The sequence below is a fragment of the Sinocyclocheilus rhinocerous genome, unplaced genomic scaffold, assembly GCF_001515625.1.
Source record: "Sinocyclocheilus rhinocerous isolate Xijiao unplaced genomic scaffold, SAMN03320098_v1.1 scaffold3859, whole genome shotgun sequence".
In the NCBI taxonomy this organism is placed as follows: domain Eukaryota; kingdom Metazoa; phylum Chordata; class Actinopteri; order Cypriniformes; family Cyprinidae; genus Sinocyclocheilus; species Sinocyclocheilus rhinocerous.
In genome coordinates this window covers 122,524-133,652 of record NW_015647971.1, presented here as the reverse complement: position 1 = coordinate 133,652, position 11,129 = coordinate 122,524, and the positions used below count along the sequence as shown (strand labels likewise).

At 37.4% G+C, this 11,129-nt stretch overlaps 1 protein-coding gene across 1 annotated transcript in view; it reads left to right on the top strand.

Annotated features, from left to right (window-relative positions):
* The first annotated feature begins 2,178 nt into the window (after positions 1-2,178).
* Positions 2,179-11,129, top strand: part of ccn6 (cellular communication network factor 6) — a 31,182-nt gene continuing 22,231 nt past the window's right edge. The window contains exons 1-4 of the mRNA XM_016514012.1: positions 2,179-2,226; positions 6,484-6,745; positions 7,209-7,448; positions 10,400-10,593. Coding sequence (XP_016369498.1) covers positions 2,179-2,226; positions 6,484-6,745; positions 7,209-7,448; positions 10,400-10,593 — 744 coding nt within the window. The remainder of the gene's footprint in view (positions 2,227-6,483; positions 6,746-7,208; positions 7,449-10,399; positions 10,594-11,129) is intronic.

Below are 11,129 nucleotides of genomic sequence, written 5' to 3'. Positions count from 1 at the left end.
GTGATTCTGCTTGTTAACAGCAGCTGTTCATCACTAATGCTCAATCAGCACTTAATTAATCACATAATTATCTCATTAACTTTAACACTCTTTTAGAGTGGGACCATATATGCTCCGAGCAGTGTTAATTTAACACTCAGGATTTTACTGTGTACCACGTCTTTGTGAGAGCACATTAACCGATGCACATGGAAACTGTGATTTAAAAAAAGGGTCTATTTCTTTATTAAAATCCTTGTTCACATTCATCTTGACTGAGGAGGAAGAATAGTTTAGGTGATGGGGTGTCGCTCACAGCCCCTCGTTACTCCAGTCCTGAATGCAGCACACAGCAGTTTGCTCTAGAAGCAAAATAGCACAGAGCAGGCCATTTGTGAGAGTCAAATTTGAACAGTTATAGGGCTGTTTCTCAATTCGCAGAATGCAAAAATTGGACCTGCATTCGCGTGGAGACTGATCTTGCCAAGCTGCCTTGAAAGGCACATTATAAGTAGTGGCCAATACACAATAAATACAACATAACATGACAAACAAACAAACGTCATAACCTATTACATTTGTGTGTGTGTGTGTGTGTGTGTGATGTAATTTTCCAGCGACTTCATAGTTCAGATTTCAAATTGCATCCTGTTGCTACTGCAAGCTATTGAGATTAATGGAAAGGTTAATGGACTTTTTCTTTGGGTATTATAAACCTCTTTGTAAATAAATAAGTAAATAGATAGATACAACAATAAAACAATTGTCAATGGGGTAAGACAAATAAACTTTATTCAAGACATGTTCTCTGAAAATAATTGATCAATTTATCTTGTTTTAAGCATGTTTTGATAGACAACGGATAAAAAAACATGTTTTTGCAGTCTTTAAAAAACTGATACTACAAGGTGTGAGATGAGAAAGGAACAGCAGAAGGCAAGAGTGAGAGCAGAGGGAGGGTGGAATAGTTCAGATCGAGTTCTGTGTGAGTTCTGTAAGGGAAAGGTGTGTTTGGAGAACAGACAGAGGGGAGCTTTGTGTACCTCTCTCAGAGGTCAGGCCTCTCTTCTCTCTCTCCCTCTCTCCCCCAGCCTTCCTTATTTCCCTCGTTCTTTCATTCTGGGTGCACAGAGCTCCTTTACAGGCCGTATATGATGCTATCACTACTGTGCTATGTTCTGCTGCTCTTTCAGAGTCGGGTAAGAGCCACTCATTCCATTCTCTCTTAACAATCAAAGCTTGACTATAACCAATAGCATCATTGTCTGCCCATAACCCATAATGACTGGCCTAGCTGGCTATAAATATACACTCATACTTTCATGCTAATGAAAGTTATAACTTGGCTTTGCGATTCTATATTTTTTGGGATGTTAACTGTACATTGTTGGCATGCATCTGTAATTGTAGTTGATTGCTTCTTAACATTAGCACATAAAGACTTTTTAGTTATTGTCAAAGCTGTGCTGGTGTTCATGTCTTTTAGTAGAACGTTTTAGAAGTTGTCAAAGTGCTTATGACAGGCCAGGTTCCGAGTGATGTAATGCAAGTCGGCTGCTATTTAAAATCTTGAGATGATGTGGCCTGAGAAATTTAATACAGCATCTCTTTAAAATGAAACCTCCTCAGAGATGTTTATGAGTTTGCTTTGGCATGTAAGTTCCTATTGTTATTTCGGTTTCACAAAATGAGCTCATTCTGTAGACTTTGACAGAAAGACTTCAGATTTTTGTTTTGACCTGTGGTGACCCTGGAAGACCCAGGAAGGCCTGCAGACTAACTCCAGAAATTATATAGCCCACATGATAAACACACATAATCTAACTAACTACACTAACACCTAAAGAACTAAACTTATAAAGGCTCTTGGATTGAGTCTAGATGGATTTAAAATGTCATATCTTTGTTTAAATCTCTGACATCTGGGTCATACATAATGTTAATTATTATATGAAATATATTATTATAAAAATAATAGGATCAATATAATTGATGGAAATGGAATCAATCGAGTGAAATTAAACTATTCATATGATTACTATATCTAATATATAAATGTTTATATAATGGTATTAATAAATGTTTGAAATAATATATATATATATATATATATATATATATTAAAACATCATTTTGTGTAAAGATTGTCCATGGTGTCACTAAATAGATAGTCTCTTAAAATTAATTTACAGGCCGTATATGATGCTATCACTACTGTGCTATGTTCTGCTGCTCTTTCAGAGTCGGGTAAGAGCCACTCATTCCATTCTCTCTTAACAATCAAAGCTTGACTATAACCAATAGCATCATTGTCTGCCCATAACCCATAATGACTGGCCTAGCTGGCTATAAATATACACTCATACTTTCATGCTAATGAAAGTTATAACTTGGCTTTGCGATTCTATATTTTTTGGGATGTTAACTGTACATTGTTGGCATGCATCTGTAATTGTAGTTGATTGCTTCTTAACATTAGCACATAAAGACTTTTTAGTTATTGTCAAAGCTGTGCTGGTGTTCATGTCTTTTAGTAGAACGTTTTAGAAGTTGTCAAAGTGCTTATGACAGGCCAGGTTCCGAGTGATGTAATGCAAGTCGGCTGCTATTTAAAATCTTGAGATGATGTGGCCTGAGAAATTTAATACAGCATCTCTTTAAAATGAAACCTCCTCAGAGATGTTTATGAGTTTGCTTTGGCATGTAAGTTCCTATTGTTATTTCGGTTTCACAAAATGAGCTCATTCTGTAGACTTTGACAGAAAGACTTCAGATTTTTGTTTTGACCTGTGGTGACCCTGGAAGACCCAGGAAGGCCTGCAGACTAACTCCAGAAATTATATAGCCCACATGATAAACACACATAATCTAACTAACTACACTAACACCTAAAGAACTAAACTTATAAAGGCTCTTGGATTGAGTCTAGATGGATTTAAAATGTCATATCTTTGTTTAAATCTCTGACATCTGGGTCATACATAATGTTAATTATTATATGAAATATATTATTATAAAAATAATAGGATCAATATAATTGATGGAAATGGAATCAATCGAGTGAAATTAAACTATTCATATGATTACTATATCTAATATATAAATGTTTATATAATGGTATTAATAAATGTTTGAAATAATATATATATATATATATATATATATATATTAAAACATCATTTTGTGTAAAGATTGTCCATGGTGTCACTAAATAGATAGTCTCTTAAAATTAAAAATACAGCTTTTGAACTATTACTAGTAATTACTACAAAATAGTAATAATATGTCAGTAGACATATTATTATTTCTACATTCTATCTGGTTAACTAAATTACAGTACCTACAGTACCTACACATTTTATTGGCTTAATACAAAACATTGAGCTCTGAAATGTTCAAATGAATATTGCTAAACTGCAGCCAAATGTAATGTATACCATGTAAATTTAGACATTTTCTCATCTGGTTTGTAATATTTCATACAGAATCACCCTTACACTTGGCAAGGCTTGGAGGTAATCTACCCACATGAAAGTAAAGAAAGATAAATTGAAGAAAATAAACTGATATGCTCATGTGGTACTTAAAAGCAAGAAAATGAAATACGGGGGTGCATATATAGCCTATTTATTTGCTGCCTGCACAGTGTCAACACTGTAAATGCTGCTGGGTCGGTTGATGTTTTTCTTCCATAGGACGCTAGAACAGTAGCGCAGTCAGTAGAGCTGTGTGGCCGCTTGTTGACATCAGGGTTGGGTTTTTCCTCTGCCAGCCTTTGCATGTGGATTTGCTGCTAAACTCACTGAAAGAGCCAGAGAATTACAGTAACACAGTGCTTAAAGTGTCATGAAAGGTGAGAAAGAGGAGGGTGGGTATAGAGGAGAGGTTCAAACACAACAACCAATAAAACACAGAACTACAAGTAGCTCATTGAAATGCTGGGAGTTGTACAATGAAGGTGAGATGAGGTGGATCCAAGTGCAAGCAGGGTTTATTAACAAAATAAAGCAAACACAGTAACTAGGAAACGGGAGTGAAACCAGGAAACCAGAGAACACGGGCATCTACAGAAAACAATGTCTGACCAATGAACCAAGGAAGCACAGGGGTATATATACACAAGTTAACCAGGGCTAACAAGGGATAGGTGTGGGTAATTAGCTGTCATGGAAACTAACAAGGGTTACTATGGCAACAAACAAGGGAATCTATGGCAAGCAGGGAAACAGGAACTGCATAAAGGAAGAGGGCACAGAAACCATAGGGGAATACACTTTCAAAACAAGAGTCCTTAAACACAAGACCAAGACAGGGGACCATATGACAAGAAACTCTCAAGCCTCTTCTTTATCAAACAAAATATCAAATCTAATTAGTTATCATACTTAGAAATATCAACGAATGAGGATTTTTACATTTTCAGAGCTGTTGGTGAGTGATTATGAGAACTGAGGAAGCACATTTAAAATACAGTACAATCATAAAATCCTCATCACTTTTAGGAGCACTACAGTCTATAAACCAATGATGCACATCAGTTTTAAGGGATAGTTCTACCAAAAATGTAAATCAAGTCATCATTTACACAACGTCATTTTGTTCCAAACCTGTATTACTTTTGTCTGTGAAACACAAAGTAATATATATATATATATATATATATATATAACCAAAAATGTTAGGCTAACATTCTTCAAAATGTCTTATTTCTTGAGTAATCCATTGCGTCATCTTGTTCATGATCAGATGTAGGCCTACCTCTGATGCCATTATTTGCATATATTTCTAATTTGAAGAAGGCGCAATGCAGTATGTCTGCACACATGGTTCCAATTCATGTTTAAAGCAATAGAGTAGATTAATTATGTGCATCTAAAAAAACCTCAAATTTTGATGTTGGCTCAACTTTGATTTTAGGATGAATTAAACGGTCTAAAACATATTTTATCAGTAGAAGTTCTTTATCAAAATTAGAACCTACCCTGAAAGTAATGACAAGGCCACATAAGGGTCAGGATGGCACTGGCCCACCAAGATGACTGGTCCACCCCATCAGTGCTGCCAGAATGTAGGCAACTAGTGATGTGGAGATAAAACGAAGCTGCAAAAGTACCATTTGTTGTGTATATATAATTTTACAAGTGTATTTCTACAAATACATACAACATACTTTTATTTTGTGACTGTATCCACTTGGATCTAGAGAGTCTTGACTGCTATTATGCAGCATGTGGCACCGTTGCTGATCCGTGCAGATAAATTGTCCACATTGTTCGGATTTGTCTCTCTTTCAGAGTGACAGTTTCTTCTACAATAACAATGTATTCTTGAGAATTGGTACATCGTTTCTGCAAGATTCAGTGTGTGGCATACAATACAAAGAAATCACTGTGACGGTGACACTCCCAACAACATATAAAGCTTGGAGAATAGCTCAGCTGTTTTAGTAACAAGGTATTGTTTCCAAAAACTAGTGCTGTAGCAAAGACTGCTGTTTTATTGTCACATTTGTGATGTTCCTGTGGCTCAGTGGTAGAGCATTGCGTTAGCAGCACAAAAAGTTGTGGGTTTGATTCCCAGGGAACACACATACTGGTAAAAAACGTATAGCCTGAATGCACTGTAAGTCACTTAGGATAAAAGTGTCTGCTGAATGCATAAATTATTAAAAATTAAATTATAATTATTACATTTGTGTTATCTTACTGCAGATCGAGTGGAGGTAAACAACCACACTGTCAGCTCAAGTTCAATTCATTCTAGTGAATCAGTTCGGTATTTCAGTTCAGTCTCTCTCTCTCATATGTTTGGAAAGTTTGAATCATCCTAGTGAATCGGTTCTTCCCAAAAGTCAGTATAAATTAATCTTTAAGTTTTATGTTGTCATCCTAATTTGGATTGTTCATTCAAAAACCCACATTGGATATGTTTACATGCACAACTTTTGTTTCAGTCAGACTGAATTCATTCCGATTGATGAATCTGAATGTAGTGTTTACATGAATACTAAAAAAAGTGATCAGGTTGATTATGTCACAAGCTTCAAATCGGAATAGATTTTTTTGACATTTGAGAAAATCATTGCACATGCACAGTTCTTTCAGTTTCAGTTTTCAATCCGATCAAATGTTTACACGCACTCTCAATCATATTAGAAAAGGAATAAACCACACATTTCATTCAGATCGAGCTCAATCAGATCGATTAAGGTGTTTTCATGAAGGCTTTTCAGTCCGATTAAGCCGTCAATCAGATTAACGAATCATTTGGTTGCATGTAAACGTAGCCATTGATCTCTAAACACAAACCATAAGACTAAAACAAGAGAGCATGGCAAGGAAAAGAATACCAAAGAATAAGAGCATGATAAAAATGATTCTTTCACAAGTAACTACAAATTAGCCCATTGAGGTGATAGAATCATGAGACTATCTTTATGATATGAATGTGATTTCATGATAGCTTTGATTCTAGGGTCTTATTTTCTTTTTGCATGTATTGCAGGGTGCTGATACCAGGCAGAAGCAGAGGGAAGCGACGGGCCTGGTGGAGAGGAGGCAGTTCTGTAGCTGGCCGTGTAAATGTGGTGTGCGGCCGCCATGTGCCCCTGGAGTCAGCTCCATCTTGGATGGCTGCGGGTGCTGTAAAACCTGTGCACGGCAGATTTGGGAATCGTGCAATGAGAGGGACGTCTGTGACCCTCACAAAAGCATGTACTGTGACTTTTCCAAAGACCAGCCGCGTTATGAAGTTGGCGTCTGTGCTTGTGAGTGAGCGTTTTATGAAAAACCATGTGTAGTAGTTACAATCAACATCACAACATCTTTAAAATAAGAACATTTACTTGAGAAGCTAAACTGTTTTTAGAGAATACAGTGCTGTAATAAGAATCCACACACATGATATAAGGAAAAAAATATTGTGACCACAAATGACGAATCCATTTCTACAATGTTTATTTTGTGGCCACATTATAATCATTTGTTCCCTTGTTTTAGGTAAATTGTGGCCACATTGTACTACTTAATTCCCTCGTTTTAATTTAGTTAGGAGGAAAGTTTTTTTTAAGCTTATGACCACAAGTGGATAGCTTGAATTAAGTTTTATTTAACAGGTTTTTACTGTAGCATTTTTACAGTCTTTTACCGTTAAATTCACGGTCATTTTTTACAGTGTTGAATTAAGCTTTATTTTTTGTACTCCATAGTCAATCCTGCATATTTTTGCAGACATGATGGGGGTTGGTTGTGACCTGAATGGGGCTCACTATGATAACGGACAGGCCTTCCAGCCCAGCCCACTCTACAAGTGCACTTGCATTGCTGGAGCCATCGGCTGCACTCCTGCCTTCATCCAAAAGCCGGCTGGAATGTGTAGTTCCGCTGCTCTCCAGGGCAGCTTGCCAGCAGGACTCAAGAGTAATCAAAGCCCCAAACACCAGCAGGACACCACCTACAGGACCATGTCAGGTGAGTGTGGTGAGACATTAAAACCAAAAACAGCATTCAAAACACGTCATGTTATTTGAATATTCTGAGAAAATAATTCTATCCATCAGGGTTTGATTAGATTGAAACATGTAAGTATGCAATTTTATTGATTAATACTATTTTTCACCACCCACACAGGTTTACTTACATCAGCAGAAAACAAAAATAATTTCAGAGGTGAAGAGGGTCATTACATTTGATGAAAATTTAAGAAAAGAAAACAACAATACTGAGTCTATTAAGAAAGTAAATACTGTAGGCTCCATTTTGATTTCATGTTGACTAAAATGGAATGTTCCATGTTAATACAATTAAAGTTGGATAGCATTTGTCGCATAATGTCTGTTATAATAGAAAAATATGGAGTGTCTATTTACACTTTTTACACAAGTGCAAATAGCCCACTTTGATGGCTAAGGCTATTTACTCTAACTCCGCCCACCAATGTCTAGTTGAGCCAGACGAAATTACAAAAGAAACATCTCAGTTACGTATGTAACCTTGGTTCCCTGAATAGGTAACAATGTGTCGACAGCTGATGCTATGAGAACACCCCCTGTAGTGGCTGTCTTAAGCCTATACAGAAACACACCAATTTATTATCTGCTGACGCTGATGCAGCCCTCCCTGAGGCACCAGAGTTGTATCCATTCACTTTATAAATGTGCAAGGTGCAATTCTAAGCCAAGGAAGTACTCAAAATTGGTATGCTTTGCCTCCAAAAGTGAACCTGAGAAACTTCCTGTCTCTGAATGATCTGAATGTGGAAATGAGAATCCTTCAGATCTATGTTCTATCATCTACATGTTCTTCAGTGTCAGTATACGTGTACTTAACAATCCTGCAGTGTGGTTCAGTTGATGCAAGTCTAAAATGAGATGCAGACCTCCATTCTTCTTCAGCACTAGACAGTTCCAGTGGTAAAAGCCAGACTCCCTCCTACAATGAGGCACTTCCTTTATGGCTCCTTTCTCCAAAAGGGAGAGTATCTCGTCTCAAAACCAGGCTTTCCCTCCTCCTGCAGCTCAGGATTAACCATGTCCTTAAGGAAATCTGCTTGGTAGGCCTGCAGAACTGCCATGGTATGCAGCACCACACCAGCCTGACTGGCAGCCAAATAAGATTTACCAATCAGCACTGAAGTTGTTCTGCATGACTTGTATGTGAAGCCTCTCCACAGCACAACAGCTGACAAATGCAGTGCCTCCTGACTGCAGGGAGCAGCTAAACCACTGCTGAACTCCTCAGAGTCCCGACAGCAGTGGTCATAAGAATGTCATCCAGAGACCACATCCCATGCTTCCGGGCTGGGACATAATAATATCATCATTATGAGCAAATTCAACCGGTGAAATAGGGTTAACATGCTCCAGTGAGAGAGAGAAAAAGACCCACAGAGCTTTAACTCTAGTGATGGAGTGTAGTCAGTCCCCTTCTTTCCTTGAAAAGAAGGTGAGCAGACACTTGACACACTTACCGTGCATGTCCTCATTCATAATAAAACGAAGACAGCACGGAACACACTTCTGAAATAACATTGCGTTCCCCACAAGGAGTATTATCCACTCAAAGAGGTTGCTGAACATGAAATCCAATCCTGATGCACAAAGACATAAGCTTCCTGAAGAGAAGAAATCTGAGGAATGATGCCACTCCCTTTTAAGGTGCTGGTGCAGCTCATAATGTTACCCAAGCTCAAAACCAGGGTTCCTATCCTGGATCATAAAGGACACCTTTAATGATCAGCAGGTTCAGTTTGGTTAGTGTTAGGGCTAGGTATAGGGGTGCAGTTGGTACAAAGAGCCAAGGAGTAAAGTGATATGCCATTAGATCTGTCACATTATTAAATTAAAACCGTGCATAAGAGTAGATTCTTTGCAAAATACAGCAGTAGGCTGTAATGTTTAAACCTTGTGCCTATACTTATAAAATTTACTGCCTGGTCCAATTTCCTTTCATTGTAAGTGCTTTACTGTATTTTTAAAATTGAAATTTATAATGTTAGTGGTATTTAAATTGACGGCATGTCACAAATGCTGCTAATAGAGCTTTACTTGTATTGAATTTGGAACAATCACTCCTTTATAAGTATGTGGGAGATACTCAGATGATGAGAATGAGATATTATACAGTAGAGTTGTACTTTTAACCAACAGAGCAGTTCATGTGGCTGTCCTTGAAGCTATAAGAAAATCTGGTAACACTTTAGTTTAGAGACCAGTTCTCACTAATAACTAGTTGCTTATTCCATATTACTAGCGTATTGGCTGTTTATTAGAATTATGAAGCACATATTAATGCCGTATTCTGCATGACCATAACTATTAATAAGCAGCAAATTAAGAGTTTATTGAGGCAAAAGTTGTGAGAATTGGTCCCAAACTAAAGTGTAATTTTTTTAGTCATGGGTTCACTCTGGAATTTCTTAGGGACTTTTAGAATAGCAGTTGCTAGTTTGAAGAGATTTTCATTAAATACATTACATGCACTTATGCCTCAAACAAAAGTTGCCATATGAGGACTAATTTTAGTTACTGTAAATAAATGTCATTCGTCAAGCACATAAACTTTGGTTTACATAGAAAGTGTAGTAGTGTTGACACTGCGTTCAAACATCCATATTAAAAATAAAATAAACCACTTCCAATTTGCTAGCTATCTTTGAACATTGTACTTGCACTGACATCATTCATAAAACAGCTATTTTAAAATCTTCTTAGAAACTCCAGAGAAACCATTGTGAATATGCCTTCTGGGTTGTTCTAAAAATTGACGTCATAAGTAAACAGCTCCTAAGTACGACAGATCAATAACTATGGAGTATTCATAGACTCATTGTTCCTGTCAGAATTGTGAAGCCTGGGGTGAGGGCAGATGTTTGAATGTGTGCTGTGGAATGACATAGTGCTTTGCGTCTGTAACACTGAAAGCTTACAGGGATCCTCCCTTAGCCTGGAAGAAGAACTGTTTGGTCCAGACCACATCCTGGTCACCCTGTTCACGCACCTGCGGCATCGGCATCTCTATACGAGTTAACAACGACAACAGCAAGTGTGAGATGAGAAAAGAGCGCCGACTCTGTCTGCTTCGACCATGTGATAAAAATGCTCTAAAGGGACTGAAGGTAAGAGATCCGTCCTGCTGGAAATTTACATAATGTGCAAGGTTAAAGGAACACTCCACTATTTTTGAAAATAGGCTCATTTTCCAACTCCCCTAGAGTTAAACAGTTGAGTTTTACCGTTTTCGAATCCATTCAGCCGATCTCCGGGTCTGGCGGTAGCACTTTTAGCTGTAGCTTAGCATAGATCATTGAATCTGATTAGACCGTTAGCATCTCGCTCAAAAAGGAATTTTTTTTTCACAGCAGGCGCAATGATATTACGCAGCGCCTGAAAATAGTCCCAGCTAGGTAACTTCCAATAAGCCTATTTTCAGGCGCTGCGTAATATCATTGCGCAACTTTTCATTTTCCGTCGGTCTTAGTGGAAAGTCTCTTATGTTCACCAAGGCTACATTTATTTATTAAAAATACAGTAAGCACTGTAATACTGTGAAATATTGTCAATTTAAATTACCTATTTGAATGTTTTAAGATATAGGCTACTGTATTCCTGTGATCAAAGCTGAATTTTCAGCATCATTACTCCAGTCTTCAGT